Source organism: Loxodonta africana, chromosome 8, assembly GCF_030014295.1.
Source record: "Loxodonta africana isolate mLoxAfr1 chromosome 8, mLoxAfr1.hap2, whole genome shotgun sequence".
In the NCBI taxonomy this organism is placed as follows: domain Eukaryota; kingdom Metazoa; phylum Chordata; class Mammalia; order Proboscidea; family Elephantidae; genus Loxodonta; species Loxodonta africana.
In genome coordinates, this window is record NC_087349.1 from 18,364,847 (window position 1) to 18,391,663 (window position 26,817).

Here is a 26,817-nt window from a genome sequence, read left to right on the forward strand (position 1 = left end):
TTTATGTCTCCCCTACTAGAAGAAACCCTGGTGGTGTAGTGGTTAAGTGCTGTGACTGCTAACCAAAGGGTTGGCAGTTTGAATCAGCCAGGTGCCTCCTTGGAAATTCTATGGGGCAGTTCTACTCTGTCCTATAGGGTCGCTATGAGCTGGAATTGACTCGATGCCAGTGGGTATGTATGTATGAAAAAAAAAAAGTATGTACTAGAGTATAAAAGAAGCTCCATCAAAATAGTAACCTTGTCTGTCCGAATCACTATATATGCTTACATCTAAAACAGTGTCTGGCACACTAATCAATCAATAATACTTATTGGATGTTGGATGACTGGAAGGTGGTTAACCTCCAAGTTTCACCTAATCTTTCTAAATCTTCATTTTTTTTAGCTACAAAATGGGATAACAATAATAATATCACCCTATAGGGTTGCTGTGAGGATTGAATAACACGGTAAATGCAAAACATAGCTCGTAGTAGAGATTTAATAAATTTTAACAGGAATTATTGTTACTACTTCTACCACTATTGGAAACCCTGGTGGCATAGTAGTTAAGAGCTATGGCTGCTAACCAAAAGGTTGACAGTTCGAATCCACCAGGCACTTCTTGGAAACCATATGGAGCTGCTCTACTCTGTCCTATAGGTTGCTATGAGTTGAACTCTATTCGACAGCAACAAGTTTTCTACCACTATTACTACTCTATTATTACTACTCTATGGAAACTCTATGGTTTTATTACTACTCTATAAATAAAATGGTCCAGATAAGGATGATCACATGAACTAAGGCATCGCCAATGTAAAAAGAGTTTCCGGGTCCCACTTTCAAGGCTAGACAAACTTGCATTCAAGGCCTTTAGAATCTGGCCCTTCCTTAAACTAACTCACTGAATAATAGCTCTTGTTATTATTGTTGGGATCACCTGGATTATCACGAAGAAAAAAAAAAAAAAAAGGAAAAGGAGGGAGAGAGAAAAGCTAAAGAAAAATTGCCCCAAAAGAACAGGCGAGAATGGGAAGATCTTATATTTATTGATCGTAGTCTATTCATTTTTACCCATTTATTAAATACTGCAAGGAGCCCTAGTGGCACAGTGGTAAAGTGCTTGGCTGCTTATGTAAAAGTCAGCTATTTGAACCCATCAGCCGCTCCATGGGAGAAAGATGTGGCAGTCTGTTTCCATAAAGATTACAGCCTTGGAAACCCTATGGGGCAGTTCTATTCTGTCCTATAGGGTCACTGTGGGTCAGAATCGACTTGATGGCAACAGGTTATTAAATATGCCACAAGAATTTATCAAGCATCCACGGAGTATAAATATAGTAGCCACTTGGCATTTGACTCTTCCTTGGAGTCTGAAAAAGATCCATGTTATATAAGAGTTGAAGCATAAATTTGAACCATGTGTGGAGTGAGGCTGGTGTGTGGAAGCACAGAGCTCGTGAGTGACTTTTGCTTACTGATCAGCATCCACATCTAGGCCTGTTGCATGTATAGGAGCCCTCTTTTAAAGTCAGATGGAGGATCTGGCAGTTATCCTTTAGCTTGTGAGTGAAATGATATGGTAGAGTGGTGTATCAATATGGAAAGTTTTGGTTAAGCTGCAAGATTTGTTCTTGAGTGGCTCCAAAATGTCAATGGTTTACAACAGATGTTTATATCTCATTCATGCTACTTGTTCATCATAAGTTTGCCGTAGCTCAGCTCTAATTTATCTTCACTCTGAGACCCAGACTGATGGAGCAGCTATGATCTGAAACATGACTAGTTGTTGTGGAGAGGGAAAAGAAAGATGGCGAACCACACACTGCCCCAGAGTGTCACACATTACTCCCACCCACATTCCACTGACCACAGCAACAGGGTAAAAAAGAAACATGACTAGTTGTTGTGGAGAGGGAAAAGAAAGATGGCGAACCACACACTGCCCCAGAGTGTCACACATTACTCCCACCCACATTCCACTGACCACAGCAACAGGGTGAGGAGGTATAATTATCCAACAGGAAGAGGTGTTGCAGGGAGGAAAACTGGACTGTTTGGAGAAGAATAACACGATTTACCACAAGTTGTCTTCACAAATTTAGAAATTTGAAAATGCCCGAGGAGGCCTCCTTTCTAAACGTCAACAATCTCTCATACTTTTTTTGGTAGGGAGAAAAAAATAAGCACATATGAGATGGGATAATAAGTACAATAGAATAAATTACCATGTACAAGAAAATATACAATACATTCTAGAGTCTAGACCTAAGAAAAATGCAAGTAGAAGAATAAGAAGCCCTTTGAGAAGTCCAGCTTTCAAGAGAATGTCATTTAGATGATGTTTCTCTCTCGGACCTGCAGATTCTTCCTGGCCCTAATGGCCAGTCCAGTAACAGGACAATTCCACCAATTTCTCTGGGGACTGAAGCATCCTATTTTTTCGAAAATTTGTGAGTTACACAGTTGATGACTTGTCGAAATGCTGGGAAGACACTGGGTAACTGTGACTATAATAGTGATGTCACTGTATTTTTAGGAGACGAAATATTTGTTTATTAGTATGTCTTATGGCTACTCTATCACCAAATCTAGAGCCCCCAACCACTCAGAGCTTCTTTAAAGAAGTCTGGCTCTTCTGTGTGTGCAGCAACAATGTGGTATATAAGTAAGGCATATGCTTCAAATTGTGGCTTTTTGCAGCACCGGTGACGGGAGGCGTCTTCTGATCACCCATGTCATCAATTGTTACAAATGTGAGAAATTTCCAGAAGATGAAGTACTGTGCTGAGGTTCCCACGCACAGGCCCCTGTAGAGCCCTGGCCATTGGGGATGCTCATCAACCTTTATTCATCAACCTGAAAAGAGGTAAATACTTAGAAGATCTCACCAGATGCTTGGGCTTTTCATAAATTTGTAGAAATTGACCCAGATGTGCTTCAAACCAGGGAAGATGTCATTTTAAATGATGTTTAATTGCTTAGAACTTTTAATGACATGGAGAAATGATTATATTATTTCATCTATTTCATTATGTCCTTGCAATATTTAATATGTAAAAAAAAAAAAAACCAGCATGCAAAATTAAAATGTATAGATAGAATCATTCTAACTGGGAAAAAATACACATAGAAGATTGGATAGAAATATATTCAAAGTTCACATTAGTTCTTTGCGATGAGATTATGGGTTATTTTTATTTCTTCTTTATACCTCTCTGTGTTTCTGAATTGTCCATAGTGAGCAGGTATTATACTCATAATCACAAAGATATGTGTATTCTTTTAAAGATTAAAAAGCTAGAGCAGAGGGCATAAGACTCAAAGCAAGGTTCACGAGTCACCTCTAGAAGACACAGCTCTGGGGCTCACCAGTCAGGTCAGAATGCTGTTGGTGCCCTGCTGCCCACCTGTCCTCATGGTTGGGCCCTGCTGTTAGAACCTAGTTCTGTGGTCAGATCTGTAACTCCTCTTAGGCCTTTCTTTCTGCATTTGGGGTGCCCACCATCTCTTCTCTACCAGTCACTCAACCCAGCCTCTCCCTCCCTCCCCAACACCTTTCCCATAACCTTTCCTACTCTAAGGCTGCCCACAGCTGCCCATTGACCCCCGTGGCCTCTGTGAGCAAGGTGGCTGGAAAGAAATAGGCACAGAGTGAATGGAAGGGGGACAAGAAAGAGAAACATTGGGGGTAAGGCTTCTGAGGCCTCCTTTACTGTGTAGGTCTGACACTCCTGGCCTTTCTCTACTCTTCTCTTCTTTCTCCTTAGAGGAGTAGCTTCATCGATTGAGATGTGAAATAAAGTAACACAGAGTCTACTCAGCCTAGCTCCTCCTTTATTCCTTCTGTGGCATCTGCTTTCCCACAATGAGGATATCAGGTTGCTCAGCTCCTCCAGTGCAGGGCCCCTGTCCCAGCCTAACCCCGCCCCCACTATGGGAGGCCCTATCCTGGTGAAATGTTACTTGTGACTGGGTGAACAAGCCTGCCTAACTCTTTTAGCAGTTCCATTAGCTCTTACAATAAACATGCTGTATCAGTAATCAGGACAATATTTTGGTCATGAGACCATCTTTGGTCTGCTCACTCCTTTTTGTCATCCCTCATCTAGACCAGAAGCCAGCATGGGAATTGGGGAAAGGAATGCTATTAAGGGGAATTTCTCAGAGACCCGAAAAGGAAATAAAACTTATTAAGAGCCAACTATGGGCCTAGCTGGCATATGATCAGGAACCGATGGTAGTGAACGAAGAAATCCAAGCTGCTCTGAAGGCACTGGTGAAAAACAAGGCCCCAGGAATTGATGGAAGGAATATCAATTGAGATGTTTCAACAAACATGCAGTGCTGGAGGTGCTCACTCGTCTATGCCAAGAAATATGGAAGAGAGCTTCCTGGCCAACTGACTGGAAGAGATCCATATTTATGCCTATTCCCAAGAAAGCTGATCCAACTGAATGTGGAAATTATAGAACAATATCATTAATATCACATGTAAGGAAAATTTTGCTGAAGATCATTCAAAAACGGCTGCAGCAGTGTATTGACAGGGAACTACCAGAAATTCAGGCTGGATTCAGAAGAGGACATGGAACCAGGGATATCATTGCTGATGTCAGATGGATCCTGGCTGAAAGCAGAGAATACCAGAAGGATGTTTACCTGTGTTTTATTGGCTATGCAAAGGCATTCGACTGTGTGGATCATAACCAACTATGGATAACACTGCAAAGAATGGGAATTCCAGAACACTTAATTGTGCTCATGAGGAACTTTTACATAGATCAAGAGGCAGTTGTTCGGACAGAACAAGGGGATACTGATTGGTTTCAAGTCAGGAAAGGTGTGCGTCAGGGTTCTATTCTTTCACCATACCTATTGAATCTGTATGCTGAGCAAATAATCGGAGAAGCTGGACTATATGAAGAAGAACAGGGCATCAGGGTTGGAGGAAGACTCATTAACAACCTACGTTATGCAGATGACACAACCTTGCTTGCTGAAAGTGAAGAGGATCTGAAGCACTTACTGATGAAGGTCAAAGACCACAGCCTTCGGTATGGATTACACCTCAACATAAAGAAAACAAAAATCCTCACAACTGGACCAATGAGCAACATCACGATAAACGGAGAAAAGATTGAAGTTGTCAAGGATTTCATTTGACTTGGATCCACAATCAACACCCATGGAAGCAGCAGTCAAGAAATCAAAAGACGCATTGCATTGGGTAAATCTGCTGCAAAGGACCTCTTCAAAGTGTTGAAGAGCAAAGATGTCACCCTGAAGACTAAGGTGCTCCTGACCCAAGTCATGGTATTTTCAATCACATTATATGCATGTGAAAGCTGGACAATGAATAAGGAAGACCGAAGAAGAGTTGACGCCTTTGAATTGTGGTGTTGGCGAAGAATATTGAATATACCATGGACTGCCAAAAGAACGAACAAATCTGTCTTGGAAGAATTGCGGCCGGAGTGCTCCTTAGAGGCAAGGATGGCGAGACTACGTCTTACATACTTTGGACATGTCGTCAGGAGGCATCAGTCTCTGGAGAAGGACATCATGCTTGGCAGAGTACAGGGTCAGCGGAAAAGAGGAAGACCCTCAACAAGGTGGACTGACACAGTGGCAGCAGCAATGAGCTCAAGCATAAGAACGATTGTAAGGATGGTGCAGGACCGGGCAGTGTTTCGTTCTGTTGTCCGTAGGGTCGCTATGAGTTGGAACCGACTCGACGGCACCTAACGATAACAACAACAACATGGGCCTAGCACATGCGTTAGCTTATTCAATCATCACAACTACCCCCTAGTAGTTTACATTGTTTTCCCATTTCACCTACAGTGAAACCTACAAAAGCCGGAACCTGAGTAAGGCAGAAACTTGTCAGAGAAGGAAAACAATGCATTAGTATTTTAGAATATTAGTAGTAGATATCAGTATTTTCCATTAAAGAGAGCAATAGAAAAGTGGTAAGACTACCCTGTCAAAGGTGGAAAGCTTGCGAGACCCGGGAAAACAAGGCAGTAGTCCTGTCAAGCTCCAGCTCTCACAGGTATCATTCTATAAGAAAACGAGGCCCAGAGAGGTGAAAAAACTTGCCAAGGTCTCCCAGGTAGTAAAAGACAGAGGGCTTTCTGACATCAAAGCCTAGCACTTTCCACTGCCTAAGAGCTTCTCTTTGGGTGCCACCAAGATACTCCTCTGGGATTGAGACAACACCTTTTCTTCATTAGTACATGATCCTAACCAACTGAGCTATCAGTCAAGCAACATGCAAACGAGGCAAAGGTGATACAGTTAAAGGACAAGGAACAAGGCGATTCTAAACTTCTAGACCAGAAAACATCAAGAAATCTATATTCCACCCCCCTCCCCACCCCAGGTTTCTTGGAGACTTTTGGACAAGTGACCTTTCCTGCCCCCAACATGTGCTTGGCTTCCCAGTTGTAAAACAATCCAGTATTACCCAGCCCTACTTAAGGCAGGCTACATGTCCTTTTACTCTAAGGCTGGCCTCAAATAATTGTCCCTTTACCCCCACTTGCTGTTTTAAAAATGTATGTCATAATGCCTTGGGCAGCACGTGGAATAAAAATAATTATAATGAATAATGGATCAGTTTAACAACATCTGAAACCAGAAGTAGTGAACTGATGAGCAGAAAATGATATTAAAATGCCAGCCATAAATGGCTGACCGTTTAGAACAGACAAGCTGAAAAAGATGTTTTGATCTGACCCCCCTGAAGGACAGTCAGCTGGCAGCTAAACCACAGTCACCGGGAGGGCTAGCCAACTCCCCAGATGCCAGGGGACAGGCAGCGTTTCCAGGAGCTCAAATCACTGCTACTTTCTTCTCATTTTCCCAACAAAAGCTCAGAAAATGCAAGGGCACCCCATAGGCCATGAAGCACATTCCTGATTGTCCTCCAGGGAAATCTGATACTGAAGAGTGGACCTTTTCCAAAATAGTGGTTTGAGCCAGATGAGGAATTAGACAAGAGTCTTCTGTGGAAAATACCCTGTCTCCAAGTCCCTGATGTCTTCATTAGGGAACTGATGCACAGCACACCAGCTGGTCTCAACTGCTTTGAAGCACTGAGGTACGGTAGAAAGAGCAATGCTCTGGAGCTGGCAACAAGAGACTCGCCTTCCGGTCCCCAGCTTGGCCAAGGTTACCTGGGTGACCTTGGCAAAGGTACTTAACTACTCTGGGCCTCACTTTCCTCATGTCTTAAATGAGGTTTGACTAAACTATGATGTCTTCTGGTTCTGAAATACTACATCTTCTTCTCTTTGGATTAGCATCTTCCATTTGAAGAGAATGAAAGAAGACCCTTGGGCATGGTTATTCTGAGACCGTGTTATTCCAACGATCATGCCTCTCCTATTTTCAACATTCTACATTGGCTTCTCTTCTGCCACAGGATTAAAACTAAAAATTTCAGCATGGCATTCAAGGCTGTTTGTGACCACCCCATGCCTATCTACCCAACCGCCCACCCTTCACTCTCACCAATCACGTATTTTATATTCTGGTAGTCCTGGACTACTTGTAGTTTCCCATAACAATAGTAAATATTTATTGAACACTCATACACTATTCCCTTTTCTTGGAAGGCTTCGTATTAGTTAGGATAGAGCTTGCTGATGTAAAAAAAACAAGCTTCAAAATGTCACTAGACTGACACAATAGAAGGTTATTTCCTAGCCATGTAACCATTCAGCATGGCACGCAGGCTTCCACCCAGGATCCTTCTATTTTGCAGCTCTGCCACCCTGTAAGCCTCAGAGTCCTTCATTTCTGGAGCTGGCAGCTGGGGAGACAGAAGGTAGAAAAGACACACCCACTTCTTAACCTGGCCCAGAAATGATGCACATAACTTCTGCTCACATTGCACTGATGAGAACTAGACAGCTCCAACTAGATACAATGGAAGGAGCCCTGGTGGCGCAGTGGTTAAGGGCTCAGCTACTAAGCAAAAGGTCGGTGATTCGAACCCACCAGCTGCTCTGCGGGAGAAAGATGTGGCGATCTGTTTCCATAAAGATTACAGCCTTGGAAACCCTATGGGGCAGTTCTACTCTGACCTATAGGGTTGCTATGAGTAGGAATTGGCACACAACAACAACATCAACAGATATAAGTGGACTGGGAGTTGGCTGGGACACTTCCCAGAAGACTTTCGTGCTGTGTGGGAGAGCACAGGCCTTTGATAGTCAACCAGCCATCTCTGATGCATGCCTTTCCCAACTTGTCTTCTTGGCAAAGACACTGTCATCCTTCAAAAGTCAGTGCTACCTCTTATGTGAAGTCTTCTTTGGTTTACCTAGGCAGATTTAGGCCCCCTATTCCTATGCTTCACTGCACTCTGAATGTTTCTTGCTTTTGAAAGTGATTACACTGTACAGTACTTTGCATGCCCGTCTACTTACTTGAACCATGAGCCCTTCAGGGAAGGAATCTTGTCTTTTCATTTTTGCATTCCCAAAGCTTAGCATAGTGCCCGATACATAGTAGTTTTACCATAATACTTGCTGAATGAATGAACATTATGAGTGAATGGAAGAATAAATGAATGAATAAGGAAAAGAAGCTGATTTTTACAGAGGAACAAAGACACCAGTTTAAAAAAAAAAAATACTATCGGTGAGTTAAGGTTATCCAAGATGCTAAAAAGAGAATAAGCAAGAAGATGAACAAACATTATCCAAGGAAGCTAAACTCAATGGGAATGCTAGCCTGTGAGTAAATAAGGACAAATGGATGTCTCTAAAATGGTTGAACTGCGAAATCACCTTTGTAAATTGGTTAACGAGAGAAGCAAGAAGAAAGAGTGCAGACAATGATGGAGTCATGACAACTATGAAAATACAAAAAGGCAAAACTTTTATTTTTTGAGGAGGTATGATTACAGTTCTTTAAATATTTGTAACACAGTTATTCTCTTCATAGGTCACATGTGACAAAGTTTGGTTTAGATATCATACATGGCTTCTAGTGGATTACTTGCCAGACTTTGTCTTGGGAACCATTTGATGAAGAGGGAAATGTGCAGTGCACGGGCAACCTCCAATGAGACCTTCCTGGCTTGGTCCGGGCATCTTGAAGCTCTGTAAAGTCCTAAGCCTGAACGAGTCGATGCTCAGTGTGGAATAATTTGTGTTGATGATGAGGTTGATGCTGATGTTGATAGGTAGACACTTTCCAGAAAGTGACTGAGACATTAATAATAAGTCTAGGCACTACAACCTGAAAACAGGACAGCACATTTATTTTGCACATCGTTGTCGATAAACAAGAATTATCTGCCTAGGCTGAGGAGGTATCTATTCCCTTTTGTGGCAGAAACTGCTTTGTGCTGGGCACTCAGCTGGACTACACTACACTTCCTAGCCTCTCTTGTATTGTGACTGAGTTCTGGCCAATAGATTGTGGACTGAAGTGAAAAGTGCCACGTCCAGGACTGGCCATAAAAAGCCTCCCATGCAGTCCTCTGCAGACTTGCTTTCCCCATGCACTGGCTGAATGGAGAGGGCTCAGAACCTAAAAAAAGATAGAGCCACCAGCTGAGAATAGTCTAGGTGCCTGAAGTATTGTATAGAATAAGCCACCAGACTCTACACACTTCCACGCCTGCCAATCCATACTGGGCTGTGAAAAAAACAATACATTTTTATTGGGTTGAATCACTGAAATCTTGGGATCATTTGTTGTAGCAATTAGCCTATCCTGACTAATACAATCATACTTCCCAACTTTCCTCCTGGTTGCAGATAAGAAGAGAGGCTAGGTAAAGTTCTGGAGTCTTAGTGCCCCATTTTCAAGGGGGTATAAAGTAAGCTGTGATGGTCTTCTAACTTACCTTATTCCTTCCGTTACCCTATTTCTTAAACAAACTTCATCTTCTCTCCCTTTTCCCAAGACTCTCCATTCATTCCTTGTTCTTCCCACCTCACACCCAATGTCTCCATAAACAGGTAGCCAGGAGCAGACCTGGTACTTCTTGAATCTCATCACCAGAGCTACGTCAAAATGACATAGCAACCAAGCAGAGAAACAGGTTGGCTTAAGGAAATGCTGCCAAGGTGTGTTCAGGGAATTGAGTATCTCCCTCAAGATGGGCGACCCTCTGCATAAAAGAAAGAGATGTTACATAGGGTTCCATGAGTCAGGGCCAATCTATGACAACTAACAACTCAAGATAGGATCGTTTCATCAAAACAAAGGATGTGGGATTTCCTTGTATATCCCCTAGTCAAAGCCCTAAGAGCTTGGCAGGAGTTCCCAAGGTGGACTGAGTGTTGCTGCGTACAGCTATGTTATGGAAGTACTTACCAATCTCATCTCTCAATGGCCAGATACATTATTTTCCTGAAGGGTTGTATGTTTTAAAAAGATTTTTGTCTACCAAATAAATTACTTTTATATATATATAAAAAAAAAAAAGCATTGATTATGTACCAGGCATTGTATTAATGAGTACTTTACATACATTATATAAAGCCCTCACAGTAGCCTGAAAATAGAAACCATTAGCCCCATTTTACTGATGAGTAAACTGAGGTTTAGTGATTTTAAGTAACATACCCAAGTCTTATTGCTAGAAACTAAATTCTGGTGGGCCTCACCTCAATACCCATATTCTTTCCAGTACACTCTACCCTACAGACAGACATTACACACAGCTGCCAATCATAATTTCTTTTCAGCAAGAGATACAGTTCTCACAATGACTTGGCATAAGATTCCCCCACTAACCATTCCTCCTCAACCCGAAAAGAAAATAAACTTTCCATTATTTAAGGTAGCCTACTTAAGGCTCTATTGTGGGTAAACTTACAATAGGTTCTAGGCTTTTTTGAAGTACTGAAATAGTTCAAGTAATCCCATTACTATCCTTCTAGAACTCTAAGGGTCTAGAGTACTCAAACTGGGAACCGGAGGTGATAGTTCACAATAAGTGAGAGTTGAGGAGAGGGGAGTTTAGAGCATGGTCCTACTAAATGGGGTCTTGGAGACGCAGGCACAGCCCATTCTCCTCTGGAATTCTTCTACTGCTTGGATTCTGTTGAGTGGTCAGTGATGAACCATGGACTGATATGAAGCAGGAGAATTCTTCTGGAACAAAACTTAGTAGTGTGAGTCATTGAAGCATACCAGCCTAGGATAATGAGTTGCAAAAGAAAGGGAGAAAACAGAATGGGTAGGGAGGGAGAGAGACAAGAAGAAAGGCAGAAGAAGAAGGAAGTAAGAGAGAAGAGGAAAATAAAGGATGTGTATATAAACGGGAGGAAGAAGGAAAGAGAAAGGGGAAAGGATGGATGACCCATTACACGCTGGGCCTTGTAAACAACTGCTAAGGTCTTTGTCAGCAAATATGTAACCCCCCGTGGAGTTTGTAGGCATCTGTAACTAGGTCACCTGGGAATGGTGTTGTTGAAGAACTATTTCTTCAAAGGGACCTTTGTCACCGCTCTACCCAACTTGTAACGTTGAAGCTAGACCCTAAAAATTACAGAATAAACAGAGAAAGGAACATTACCAATTCCAGTTGTAAAATAAAAATTGTTAGTCCGGTATCCTAAGGTTAAGTGTGTCCCACATGAAGGAAATTCACAACAGCTTCCCCATCTGTGTACTAGCTAAAAAACAAAAACACACAAACAAACATATAAAAAACAATAAAGACTCCCTGAGAATCCAGAAAGACGGCAATCTTCATAGTTTCACTGACATGAGTATTTAATTGCTATAAAACAAAAGCATTTATTTGGAGATTAAAAATAACTCATTTTCCTTAGAAACCCAAAGTTTTACTTTTAACAATAAAGTCCTTTAGCTTAGTTGCTTGTATTCTCAATGGATCAGTTATTTGTTTTATACTAGTGAAAGCCAAGAGGTAAGCATTAAGGAGAAGAGATGCTTCCATTTTCCTTACTCCAGAATTTAGAGTACTCAAGAAACCTCTGAAGATCTGTTCATTCCGCATCCAAAAAAAATGCCCTTCCTTAATTTTTTATTCTAGAACCTCAAGTGGTTTCTGCATCTGTGTGTGTTTTTCAGGGGGAGGGAGGGTGTTTGAGGGTGGAACTGGGGAAGTTATTTTAAAATGCCATAAAAGATTCTTCTGAATTTGAATTCCCAAAGTGTCTTTAATAAATGTTAGCAAAAGGATCTATTTATCCACGGTTAGATTCTGGCTAAGTTTTCAATTTCAGAGAACCTTTTCCCTAGACCCAGAGAAAAAGTAGTCTCTGCTAGATCTCATATTCCAGAAACTTCTGCCCTGATTACCTACCCTCAGAGGTAAACCTAAACTCCCCGTCTACTCCATGAAAAGGATAATACCTCAGTCTTTATCCTTTGTACAGGATAAAGGATGTCTTCTAGGTGCCAAGCAATTCCTTTATCTGAACATTTAAAGTGGGGATAATCATTTTAAAAAGTGCAAATAGTCAAGTCCTCATTAAAAACAAAACAAAAACCTTTTTTACAGGTGATCAATCTTACCCTTGCCAATAATGGGACAACTAGACATTATGTACAGTTTTTTAATATGATGCAATGGGAAGTACACAGCGTTACCCATGAAAAATTCTTACCAAAATGTTTAACCTCATTCTTACAAAACCTTTAGATATAACTTCCAGTATACAGGAAATATAGAGGGTAGAGGAACATGTTTAACAACACAATAAAAGACATTTGGGGGACAAATAGGAAAATCTGAATGAGAATGGGTATTAAATGCTGTTGAGAAATTATGTGAATTTTGTTAGGTGTGATAATGGAATTGTGTTTACATATCAAAAATGAGTTTATTGGAGGCGGGGCCAAGACGGCGGAATAGTCAGACGCTTCCTGTGGTCCCTCTTATAACAAAGATCCAAAAAAAATAAGTGAATCAATTATATATGACAGTCTAGAAGCCCTGAACATCAAAGACAAAGCTGAGGAGTCAGACTGAGTAGTAGAGGGAGGGAGAGACAGTTCAGAAGCAGTGAGGATTTGCCAGACCTGACCTGGCCAGCACCCTGCAGGCTGGCTTGGCCGGCATGCGCGTGCAGGCTGAGGCAAGCAGTAGCACTCGGGATGTATTTTCCACATCAGGAGAAACCGAACGGTGGAGCCAAGGGAAGTGGTGCTGGATCTGCAAAAGTTAACTGCAAGTGTCTGATCTGCCACGCAAGATCAAAATAACATTTCATCCTCTGGGAAGTGCCTCTCTCCCCTTTACCTGCCCCCTCCCCACTGTGCTCCGGTCCTGGCCCAGCATCAGTGATTTTGACATGCCCCCTGGGCTGGAAGTGGGACCCATCCTGCGCCCCATGCCAATCTCCTGGCTTTGGAGTGGGAACAAATAAACAAACAACAAACAGGAAAAAAATCTGCCAGCTCCCCTAAGCTGGGACCTCAGGGGAGGCACAAGCAGAAGGGGTCCATGGACCTCGAACGCCTTTCACCCCTGCCTAGACCTGTGAGGGCTCATTTTGACAGTGTAGGCCCTTGCTAGCATAATAAAACAGGGCATATACCCGAAGCCTATTTTCAACTGCAACATCTAAGGGGGGAGTGGCAGATTTGTGACATTTGACAATGCTCGCCCATTAAGCAGAGTCCTCACCTACCCACATCAAGGGCCTGAAGGCTGGTGGCCCAACCCACTTCACCTAGCCACCCATGACAGGGTCCAAGGATAAGTGGTATTTCCCAGTCCTTAGAGAAAACAGTACTGGGTGCTCAAAGTCCAGCTGCAAAACCCACCCACCTGTGCACTCTAGGGAACAAGGACATGCCTTCCATCTAGGTACTCGGAAACAGCTGTCAGCTCCCTACCTTGCTCAGCACATAACCCCCTCCTGCAGCCAGATACCTGTGCCCCCTCCAATCACCCCTACTTAGCCCTGCCCATCTAGAACTGTAGGTGAGAGGCTGCACCATACACTTGGTGACCAACAACCTGGACACCTGAGCTGAATCCATACAAGAAAAGTAAACAGAGCCCTGAGCTCACATACTTACCTACTATGCAGCTCTAACCACCTGGTGACAGGCCATGAGAGCTTCAAAGATGCCAATAATCAAAGTAGCTCACAAAACCAGCCTATTTGGGCACATCAGAACAAAACAATAATCTAGGATACAGTAACCAAACATAAAAAAATATATAACTTATCAATGGCTTGGAGACAACAGTCAATATCAAATCCACAAAGACGCAGACAGAGATGGCTTCACCAAGAGACCTAAAACAAAGAATCAGGAAACCTTCTGGAAGAAGGCAAGGTCTTGGAATTACCACAGGTAGAATTCAAAAGATAAATATACAGAACTCTTCAAGAGATCAGGAGGGAGATCAGGCAAAATGCAGACCAAGCCAAGGAACACACAGACAAACCAATAGAGGAATTTAAGAAGGTTATAGAAAAGCAAAATGACAAATTTAACTGGCTGCAAGGATCCATAGAGAGACAGCAAATAGAAATCCAAAAGATTAACAATAAATTTCAGAATTAGACAACTCAATAATAGAAAGTCCTAGGAGCAGAACTGAGGAAGTAGAAGTCAGAATTAGTGAGACTGAAGATAAAGCACTTGACACCAATTTATTTGAGGAAAAATCAGACAAAAGAATTTTTTAAAAAAGGAAAAAAACCTAAGAATTATTTGGGACTCTATCAAGAGCGATAACCTAAGAGTGATTGGAATACCACAAGAGGGGGGGATGACAGAAAAACACAGAGAGACTTGTTGAAGATTTGTTGGCAGAAAACTTCCTTGATATTGTGAAAGTCGAGAAGATATCTATTCAAGAAACTCATTGAACCCCATACAGGGTAGATCCCAAAAGAAAGTCACCAAAACATATTATAATCAAACTTGCCAAAATCAAAGATAAAAAGAGAATTTTGAGAGTGGCTAGGGATAAATGAAAAGTCATCTACAAAGGAGAGTCAATAAGACTAACCTCTGAGTACTCAGCAGAAACTGTGCAGGCAAGAAGGAAATGGGATGACAGAGTCGTGAAGGAAAAAAATTGCCAACCAAGAATTATATATTCAGCAAAACCATCTCTCAAATATGTGGCGAAATTAGGGCATTTCCAGATAAACAGAAGTTAAGAGAATTTGTAGAAACCATATCAAAATTACCACAAATACTAAAGGGAGTCTTCTGGTTACAGAATCAATAATATCAGATAAGAACCTAAGATAGGAACACAGGACAGAACAACCAGATATCAACCCAGATAGGGAAGTCACAAAAATAAGTCAAAGTTAAAACACTGAAAATAGGGAAACAGAGATGTCAATATTAAAAGATGACAACATTAAAACAACAAGGAGGGACTAAATAATGTAGTCATAGGATTTTCATATGGAGAGGAAGTTAAGGTGATATAAAGAAATAAAAGATTGATTTTAAACTTAGAAAAGTACAGGTAAATTTTAAGGTAACCGCAAAGGAAACTAACAGTCCTGCACATCAACATAAAAATCAAGAAAAACATTAAGACTCAGCAAATACAAAATCAACAACAATGAAAAAGATGAAAAGAAAATACATAAAGAAAACCCACTCAGCACAGAAAATTAAGTGGAACAAAGAAACTGTCAACAACACACACACACACGACATACATCAAAATGACAGTACTAAACTCATCGTATAAAAAAAAAAATTTTTTTTTTTTATTACACTGAATGCAAATGGACTAAATGCACCAGTAAAGAGACAGTGACAGAAAAACCAATCCATCTATATGCTGCCAACAGGAGACACACCTTAGACTCAAAGACACAAACAAACTAAAACTCAAAGGATGAAAAAAAAATCAAGCAAACAACAATCAAAAAGCAGCAGGAGTGGCAATATTAATCTCTGACAAAATCGATTTCAAAGCAAAATATACCACAAAGGATAAGGAAGGACACTAGATAATGATTAAAGGGTCAATACGCCAGAGGACATAACCATAATAAATATTTACACACCCAACGACAGCGTTCCAAAATACATAAAACAAACTCTAACAGCATTGAAAAGAGAAATAGCTCAACAATAGTAGCAGGGGACTTCTACACATGACTTTTGGTGAAAGACTGAACATCAAGAAAAAAGCTCAATAAAAACATGGAAGATGTAAATGCCACAGTCAACCAACTCGATCTTATAAACATGTATAGAATACTCCACTCAACAGCAGCCAAGTATACTTTCTTTTCCAATGCACATGAAACATTCTCTAGAATAGACCACATATTATACCACAAAGAAATCCTTAACAAAGTCCAAAACATTGAAATACTACAAAGCATGTTTTCTGACCATAAAGCCATGAAAGTAGATATCACTAACAGAAAAAGCAAGGAAAAAAAAAATCAAATACACGGAAACTGAACAACATCTTGCCCCAAAACTATTAGGTTATAGAAGAAATCAAGGACAGACTAAAGAAATTCATAGAATCAAACGAGAATAAAAACATCCTACCAGAACCTTTGGGACACAGCAAAAGCAGTGCTCAGAGATCAATTTATAGCAATAAATGCACATATTCAAAAAGAAGAAAGAGCCAAAATGAAAACATTAACCCTACAATTCAAACAAATACAGAGCAGCAAAAGAAGCTCTGGGGCACCAGAAGAAAGGAAATAATAAAAATTAGAGCAGAAATAAATGAAATAGAGAATAGAAAAACAATTGGAAGAGTTAACAAGAACAAAAGCTGGTTCTTTGAAAAGATCAACAAAATCGATAAACCACTAGCCAAATTGACAAAAGAAAAACAGGAGAGTAAGCAAATAACTTGAATAAGAAATGAGATGGGCGATATCACAACAGACCCAAGTGGAATTAAAAGAATCATAGCAGAATTCTATAAAAGATTGTACTCCAACAAATTTGAAAGCCTAGAGGAAATGGACAAATTTCTAGAAACACACTACCTACCTAACACAAACTGAGGTAGAAAAACTAAATAAACCTATAAAAAAAGAAGAGATTGAAGGGATTAAAAAAAAAAAAAAAAAAAGCTCTGGCCCTGACGGCTTCACTGGAGAATTCTACACTTTCAGAGAAAAGTTAACACCAGTACTACTAAAGGTATTTCAGAGCATAGAAAAGGATGGAATACTCCCGAACTCATTCTATGAAGCCAGCATAACCCTGATACCAAAACCAGGCAAAGACACCACAGAAAAGAAAGTTACAGACCAATATCTCTCATGAACATAGATGCAAAAATCCTCAATAAAATTCTAGCCAATAGAATTAAAAAACAATAATTCACCACGACCAAGTGGGATTCATACCAGGTATGCAGGGATGGTTCAATGTTAGAAAAACAATCAATGTAATCCATCACATAAATAAAACAAAAGACAATAGCCACATGATCTTATCAATTGATGCAGAAAAGGCATTTGACAAAGCCCAACACCCATTCATGATAAAAACTCTCAGCAAAATAGGAATAGAAGGGAAATGCCTCAACATAATAAAGAGCATTTATACAAAGCCAATAGCCAATATCATCCTAAATGGAGAGAGTCTGAAAGCATTCCCTTTGAGAACAGGAACTAGACAAGAATGCCCATTATCACCACTCTTATTCAACATTGTGCTGGAAGTCCTAGCCAGAGCAATAAGGAAAGAAAAAGAAGTAAAGGGCATCCAAATTTGTAAGTAAGAAGTAAAAGTATCCCTATTTGCAGATGACATGATCTTATACACCTGAAAGAATCCACAAAAAAATTACTGGAACTAATAGAAGATTTCAGCAAAGCATCAGGATACAAGATAAACATACAAAAATCAGTATGTTTTTTTGAGAGAACTTCAAAGAGGAAATCACCAAATCAATACCATTTATAATAGCTGCCAAGAAGATAAAATACTTAGGAATAAATCTAACCAGATACATGAAAGACCTATAAAAAGAAAACTACAGAATACTACCTCAAGAAACCAAAAGAGACCTACATAAGAGGAAAAACATACCTTGCTCATGGATAGGAAGAATCAACGTTGTGAAAATGTCAATTCTACCCAAGGCAATCTACAGATAAAATGCAATCCTGATCCAAATTCCAAAGACATTTTTTAACAAGATGAAGAAACAAATTACCAAATTCATATGGAAAGGGAAGAGGCCCCAGACAAGTAAAGCATTACTAAAGACAAAGAACAAAGTGGGAGGCCTCACACTACCCCATTTTAGAACGCATTATACTGCTACAGTAGTCAAAACAGCCTGGTACTGATAAAACAACAGATACATAGATCAATGGAACACAATTGAGAATCCAGACATAAATTACTCCACCTATGAGCAGCTGATATTTGACAAAGACCCAAAGTCCACTAAGTGGGGAAAAGACAGTCTCTTGAATAAATGGTGCTAGCATAACTGGCTATCCATCTGCAAAAAAATGAAGCAAGATTTGTACCTCACACCGTGTACAAAAACTAACTCAAAATGGATCAAAGACCTAAATAAAATCTAAAACGATAAAGATCATGGAAGAAAAAATAGGGACAATGCTAAGAGCCCTAATACATGGCATAAACAGAATACAAACCATAACTAACAATGCACAAACACCAGAAGAGAAACTAGATAATTGGGAGCTCCTAAAAATTAAACACTTACTTTCAGTAAAAGACTTCAGCAAAAGAGTAAAAAGACAACCTACAGACTGAGAAAAAGTTTTTGGCTACAACATATCAGATCAGGGTCTAAAATCTCTAAAATCTACAAGATACTGAAAAACCTCAACAACAAAGAGAAAAATAACCCAATTAAAAAATGGGCAAAGGATATGAACAGACACTTCACGAGAGAAGACATTCAGGCGGCTAACAGATACATGAGGAAATGGCTCACGATCATTAGCCCTTAAAGAAATGAAAATCAAAACTACAATGAGATTCCATCTCACTCCAACAAGGCTAGCACTAATCCAAAAAACACAAGATAATAAATGCTGGGGAAGTTCTGGAGAGACTGGAACATTTATACACTGTTTTTTTGATGGGAATGTAAAATGGTACAACCACTTTGGAAATCGATTTGGCACTTCCTTAAAAAGCTAGCAATAGAAGTACCATATGACCCAGCAATCCCACTCCTTGGAATATATCCTGGAGAAATAAAAGCTGTCACACGAATAGATATATGCACACCCATGTTCACTGTAGCACTATTCACAATAGCAAAACGATGGAAACAACCTAGATGCCCATCAACGGACAAATGGATAAACAAATTATGGTATATTCACACAAGGAAATACTATGCAATGATAAAGAACAACAGTGAATCTGCGAAACATCTCATAACATGGATGAATCTGGAAGGCATTATGCTGAGTGAAATTGTTGCAAAAGGACAAATATGGTATGGGACCACTATTATAAGAACTCAAGAAAAGGTTTAAACACAGAAGAAAACATTCTCTAATGTTTACAAGGGTGGTGAGGGAGGGAGAGAGGAATTCACCAACTAGATAGTAGACAAGAATTATCTTAGGTGAAGGAAGGACAACACACAACACAATACAGCACAACTGGACTAAACCAAAAGCTAAGAAGTTTCCTGAACACAACCAAACACTTTTAGGGACAGAGTAGCAGGGGTGAGGATCTGGGGACCATGGTTTCAGGGAGCATCTAGGTCAATTGGCATGACAAAGTTTATTAAGAAAATGTCCTACATTCCACTTTGAGGTCTTAAAAGCTTGTCAGCAGCCATCTAAGATGCATCAATTGGTCCCAACCCACCTGGAGCAAAGGAGAATGAAGAACACCAAAGACACAAGGAAAATATTAGCTCAAGAGACAAAAGGTCCACATAAACCAGAGATTCCATCAGCCTGAGACAAGAAGAACTAGATGGTGCCCAGCTACCACCAATGACCGCCCTAATGGAACACAACCGATAGACCCTGACGGAGCAAGAGAGAAGTGCAGTGAGACTGAAGGAACCCTTGAAGCCATGGCCCCCAGACACTCTGTTAAACCCAGAACTAAAACCATTCCCGAAGCCCATTCTTCAGACAAGGTTAGACTGTATTATAAAACATAAAATAATACTCGTGAAGACTGTGCTTCTTAGTTCAAGCAGATACACGAAACTAAATGGGTGGCTCCTGTCTGGAGGCAGGATGAGAAGGCAGAAAGGGATAAGAGCTGGTTGAATGGACATAGGAAATCCAGGGAGAAAAGGGGGAGTGTGCTGTCACTTTAAAGGAAATGCAACTAGGGTCATATAACAATATGTGTATAAATTTTTGTATGAGAAACTTGAGCTATAAACTTTCTCCTAAAGCACAATAAAAAGTGTTTATTTTTTAAACATGAATGTTGAAACATTTAGGGATGAAACAGCATGATATCTATAACTTACATTAAATTACTTCAGCAAAAAAAAGAAAAGAAGAATATATGGCAAATTTTAGCAATCATTTGATCTAGGTGATAGATACTAGGTGTCCATTATACTTACTGGCCTGTCTCCTTTCTGTATGTACCAGAATTTTGCAAGGGAGAAGAGAACCACAGATAAATCACCTCTCCACACAACGAAGCAAACTGTAATTGGAGTTCTGAACTGGAAACTTGAGTTACGCTGAGACAATGCTCTCTGGAAGGCGAGCCTTTCTGAAGGTGAGAAGGTGGGTTGCACAGGATGAGTGTTGGTGATCACAGTCATGAGTGTTTAACAGGTGCTACATGCAAAAAGAAAGTTCACAGGAGTAGACAAAAAAATCTCAACCCAAAAACTGTCTGCAGGAAGTCTGTATAGAAAATCACTGCTCCCAGCTATACGTGTTTCCCCAGCTACCCCGACACTCTCCCTGAGGGTTTGGGCTACCTAATCACACTTAAAGACCGGACTGTTGCCTTTCTGGAAGCCTAAACAGAGGAAACAGTGGCTGCAACAATAGGCTCAAACATAGCAATGATTGTGGGGATGGCGCAAGACTGGGCAGTGTTTTATTCTGTTGTATGTGGGGCCACCATGAGTTGGAATCAACTCGATAGCATCTAACAGCAACAACAGAACAGAGGAAACGGGCCTGTTTTCATCAAAGGCACCTGGTAGATCATTTCCCTTTCATGAGTCAATGCACCGGACAGCAAGTCATTAGGTTGTGTCCCTTTTAGAGTGTCATGAAGTTCATTTCCATCCCTGTTCTTCTCCATGAATAGAAATGTAGTGTATCTTGGCTCAGAGAAGGGAGAAGAGGAAAGAGTGAGCACACAGGGTGCTAACAAAGTAAAGCCCTGGCATTGTCTTCCCCTGCCCAAAATATTTGGTAACATCTGCAGAGTACTTCATTCATACCAACAATAAGTAACCTTGCCATCAAACACAAATCACTTTAATAGTTCTATAATTTCCTTTGAGATTAAAATCTTATTTAGAAATCTTGAAATAGGCAGCTTCCTCTGGTGGGTCTTAGATTTGCAACGAACTGTAAAGAATTCTTATTCACAGAAGCTTTATGCTCAACTTGGGTTTGACTCTGTCTTCTGCATTACCTGCAACTCTATCTCTATGGCAGGAATCTTCCTCCTGACCAAAGAGCCTCTCAGGAGAGGAACCTCTGCCCTTCTTTCTATTCCTTCCTTATGCAAGAGGAGACAATATATCTGATAGTTGGCATTGGGCCCCATTCATAGGGACTAGGGTCATTGGCCCCCACATGTCTGTCAGTTTGTCATACTGTGGGGGCTTCCATGTTGCTGTGATGCTGGAAGCTATGCCACCAGTATTCAGATACCAGCAGGGTCACCCATGGAGGACAGGTTTCAGCTGAGCTTCCAGACTAAGACAGACTAGGAAGAAGGACCCGGCAGTCTACTTCTGAAAAGCATTAGCCAGAGAAAACCTTATGAATAGCAGTGGAACATTGTCTGATATAGTGCTGGAAGATGAGCCCCCCAGGTTGGAAGGCGCTCAAAAGATGACTGGCGAAGAGCTGCCTCCTCAAAATAGAGTCAACCTTAATGACGTGGACGGAGTAAAGCTTTTGGGACCTTCATTCACTGATGTGGCGCGACTCCAAATGAGGAGAAACAGGTACAAACATCCATTAATAATCAGAACCTGGAATGTAAGAAGTATGAATCTAGGAAAATTGGAAATCGTCAAAAATGAAATGGAACGCATAAACATCAATATCCTAGGCATTAGTGAGCTGAAATGGACTGGTATTGGCCATTTTGAATCAGACAATCTTATACTCTACTACACTGGGAATGACAACTTGGAGAGGAATGGCATTGCATTCATAGTCAAAAAGAACATTTCAAGATCTATCCTGAAGTACAACGCTGTCAGTGATAGGATAATATCCATACACCTACAAGGAAGACCAGTTAATATGACTATTATTCAAATTTATGCACCAACCACTAGGGCCAAAGATGAAGAAATAGAAGATTTTTATCAGCTGCTACAGTCTGAAATTGATCGAACATGCAATCAAGATGCATCGATAATTACTGGCAATTGGAATGCGAAAGTTGGAAACAAAGGAGAAGGATCAGAAGTTGGAAAATATGGCCTTGGAGATAGAAACAATGAGGGAGATCGAATGATAGAATTTTGCAAGACCAACGACTTCTTCATTACAAATACCTTCTTTCACCAACATAAATGGCAACTATACACACAGACCTCGCCAGATGGAACACACAGAAATCAAATTGACTATATCTGTGGAAAGAGACGATGGAAAAGCTCAATATCATCAGTCAGAACAAGGCCAGGGGCCGACTGTGGAACAGACCATCAATTGCTCATATGCAAGTTCAAGCTGAAACTGAAGAAAATCAGAGAAAGTCCACAAGAGTCAAAATATGACCTTGAGTATATCCCACCTGAATTTAGAGACCATCTCAAGAATAGATTTGACGCATTGAACACTAGTGACCGCAGACCAGACGAGTTGTGGAATGACATCAAGGACATCATCCCTGAAGAAAGCAAGAGGTCATTGAAAAGACAGGAAAGAAAGAAAAGACCAAGATGGATGTCAGAGGAGACTCTGAAACTTGCCCTTGAGCGTCGAGCAGCTAAAGCAAAAGGAAGAATTGATGAAGTAAAAGAACTGAACAGAAGATTTCAAAGGGTGGCTGGAGAAGACAAAGTAAAGTATTATAATGACTTGTGCAAAGAGCTGGAGATGGAAAACCAAAAGGGAAGAACACGCTCGGCGTTTCTCAAGCTGAAAGAACTAGAGAAAAAAATTCAAGCCTCGAGTTGCAATAGTGAAGGATTCTGTGGGGAAAATATTAAACGATGTAGGAAGCGTCAAAAGAAGATGGAAGGAATACACAGAGTCATTATACCAAAAAGAATTAGTCAATGTTCAACCATTTCAAGAGGTGGCATATGATCAGGAACTGATGGTACTGAAGGAAGAAGTCCAAGCTGCTCTGAAGGCACTGGTGAAAAACAAGGCCCCAGGAATTGATGGAATATCAACTGAGATGTTTCAACAAACAGGTGTAGTGCTAGAGGTGCTCACTCATCTATGCCAAGAAATATGGAAGAGAGCTTCCTGGCCAAGTGACTGGAAGAGGTCCATATTTATGCCTATTCCCAAGAAAGGTGATCCAACTGAATGTGGAAATTATAGAACAATATCATTAATATTACATGCAAGCAAAATTTTGCTGAAGATCATTCAAAAATGGCTGCAGCAGTGTATTGACAGGGAACTGCCAGAAATTCAGGCTGGATTCAGAAGAGGACATGGAACCAGGGATATCATTGCTGATGTCAGATGGATCCTGGCTGAAAGCAGAGAATACCAGAAGGATGTTTACCTGTGTTTTATTGAGTATGCAAAGGCATTCGACTGTGTGGATCTTAACAAATTATGGATAACATTGCAAAGAATGGGAATTCCAGAACACTAAATTGTGCTCATGAGGAACCTTTACATAGATCGAAAGGCAGTTGTTCAGACAGAACAAGAGGATACTGATTGGTTTCAAGTCAGGAAAGGTGTGCATCAGGGTTGTATTCTTTCACCATACCTATTGAATCTGTATGCTGAGCAAATAATCCGAGAAGCTGGACTATATGAAGATGAACGGGGCATCAGGGTTGGAGGAAGACTCATTAACAGCCTGCATTATGCAGATGACACAACCTTGCTTGCTGAAAGTGAAGAGGACTTGAAGCACTTACTAATGAAGATCAAAGACCACAGCCTTCAGTATGGATTACGCCTCAACATAGAGAAAACAAAAATCCTCACAAATGGACCAATGAGCAACATCACGATAAACGGAGAAAAGATTGAAGTTGTCAAGGATTTCATTTGACTTGGATCCACAATCAACAGCCATGGAAGCAGCAGTCAAGAAATCAAAAGACGCATTGCATTGGGTAAATCTGCTGCAAAGGACCTCTTCAAAGTGTTGAAGAGCAAAGATGTCACCCTGAAGACTAAGGTGCTCCTGACCCAAGTCATGGTATTTTCAATCACATTATATGCATGTGAAAGCTGGACAATGAATAAGGAAGACCGAAGAAGAGTTGACGCCTTTGAATTGTGGTGTTGGCGAAGAATATTGAATATACCATGGACTGCCAAAAGAACCAACAAATCTGTCTTAGAAGAGGTACAACCAGAATGCTCCTTAGAAGCAAGGATGGCGAGACTGCATCTTACATACTTTGGACATGTTGTCAGGAGGCATCAGTCCCTGGAGAAGGACATCGCGCTTGGCAGAGTACAGGGTCGGCGGAAAAGAGGAAGACCCTCAACAAGATGGACTGACACAGTGGCTGCAACAATGAGCTCAAGCATAACAACGATTGTAAGGATGGCTCAGGACCAGGCAGTGTTTTGTTCTGTTGTCCATAGGGTCGCTATGAGTCAGAACCAACTCAACGGCACCTAACAACAACAACAGGGTGACTGGGGTCACACTCATGCCCATAAGCGTGTAACTTTGTCTCTGGTGCTGGCTTCTTTCTTGATGCTGAAGTAGTAAACTAGGCACCCAAGGCTTCTCTCTCTCCCACCCTCTCCTCTGTTTCCTCTCATCTTCCACCTGGGATGAAGTCCAGCCATCTAGTTCTCATCTATTCTCCCAAGTGCTCTTGGTTGCTCTCCTATCTCTATATCCAGTGGAGGGTGGTAAAATTACAAGATTCATGTTTGTGCTTAGGGAAAGCAAATAAAGGCCCCGTAAAGCTTCAATTTTGGCTATGAGGTCTCAGCCAGCTTACCAGGGAGCTGCGTATTAACATTTAGGCATAGCCTGATTTACCAAGCATTACACTACCATTGGTTTTTTTTTTTACACTACCATTGGCTCTGTATCCTCAGGGATACGGACAGTACCTGAGCCAAGGCAGAGTTTAGGCATTCTTAGATACCTTGGCCTAATAATTATCTATCAGTCTATCTATTTATCCATCCATCCATCCATTTATCATCTGTGTAACCAACAACTTTATTGAGATATACTTCACATACCATAATATTCACCCATTTAAATTGTTCAGTTCAGTGTTTTTAGTATATTTACAGTTGTGCAACCATTACCACAGTCAATTTTAGAATATTTTCATCACTTTAAGAAAGAAACTCCGTATGCGTAAGCAATCACTCCCCATTTTCTCCTAACACACCCCACCCCCAGCCCTAGGCAATTACTTTTCTATTTTCTGTCTTTATAGATTTGTCTGTCCTGTAAATTTCATATAAACGGAGTGATACAATGTGTGGCCCTTTGTGACTGGATTCTTTCACTTAGCATAATTTTTTCAAGGTTTATCCATGTTGTAGCATGCATCAGTAATCCATTCCCTTTTTTTAACAAATAATATCCATTGTATGGATATACCACCGTTCATTCAGTCATTCACTAGCTGATAGACATTTGGGTTGTTTCTGATTTTTGGCCAGTATGAATAATGCTGCTATGAACATTCACGTACAGTTTTTGTGTAGACCTACGTTTTCATTTATTTAGGGTGTATACCTATGAGTGGAATTGCTGGGTCAGATGGCAACTCTGTTTAGCATTTTGAGAAATGGCTAGACTTCCAAAGTTGCTATACCACTTTACAAAGTTCCTATACCATTTTACATTCCCAAGAGCAATGTATGAGGTTTCCAGTTTCTCCACATCCTTACCATCAGCTGTTATCATCTGCCTTTTTTATTACAGCCATTTTTTTTTTTATTAGGGGTGGTGGTTCTTGGTAGAATTTTGGCTTCCATGCAGGAGACCCAGGTTTGATTCCTGGCCAATGCACTCCATGCAGAGTCACCACCTGTCTGTCAGTGGAGGCTTGCATATTGCTATGGTGCTGAACAGGTTCCAACAGAGCTTCCAGACTAAAGTAGACCAGGAAGAAAGGCCTGGCAATCTACTGCTCAAAATCAGTGAATGAAAACCATATGGATTGCAATGGTCCAATCCACAGTCCATCATGAGGGTGGCACAAAACCAGGCAGTGTTCTCTTCCATTGTGCATGGGGCTGCCATGAGTCAGGAAGCCAACTTGATAGCAGCTAAAACAACAACTATCTTTGCAACAAAGTTTGCCTCCAGCAAGATCTTTACAAGAGCCCGTAAGCCTGATGTAATTTTACTGACTTCTTAATGAGTACTGCCATCAGCTATTTGAATAACTTGAAGATTAGGGTTAAGAACTCCCATTAGCCATTAAGATTGTTAATGTCAGCTTCCCTCCAGAGATTAGGTTCAAATAGCTCACCCACAGGGCCCCTTTGATCAAAAAAAAAAAAGTCCCAGGCTTGAATTGAGAGCAACTGACCAT

General features: G+C 40.7%; 1 protein-coding gene across 1 annotated transcript; it reads left to right on the plus strand.

Moving 5' to 3' along the window:
- Positions 1 to 961: 961 nt before the first annotated feature.
- LOC104846984 (craniofacial development protein 2-like) lies at positions 962 to 26,613 on the plus strand. Its single transcript, XM_064289729.1, has 2 exons — positions 962 to 2,853; positions 20,531 to 26,613. Exon 2 carries the CDS (start codon positions 21,896 to 21,898, stop codon positions 23,402 to 23,404), a length of 1,509 nt encoding a protein of 502 aa, XP_064145799.1. The 5' UTR covers positions 962 to 2,853; positions 20,531 to 21,895; the 3' UTR covers positions 23,405 to 26,613.
- The last annotated feature ends 204 nt before the right edge of the window (positions 26,614 to 26,817 follow it).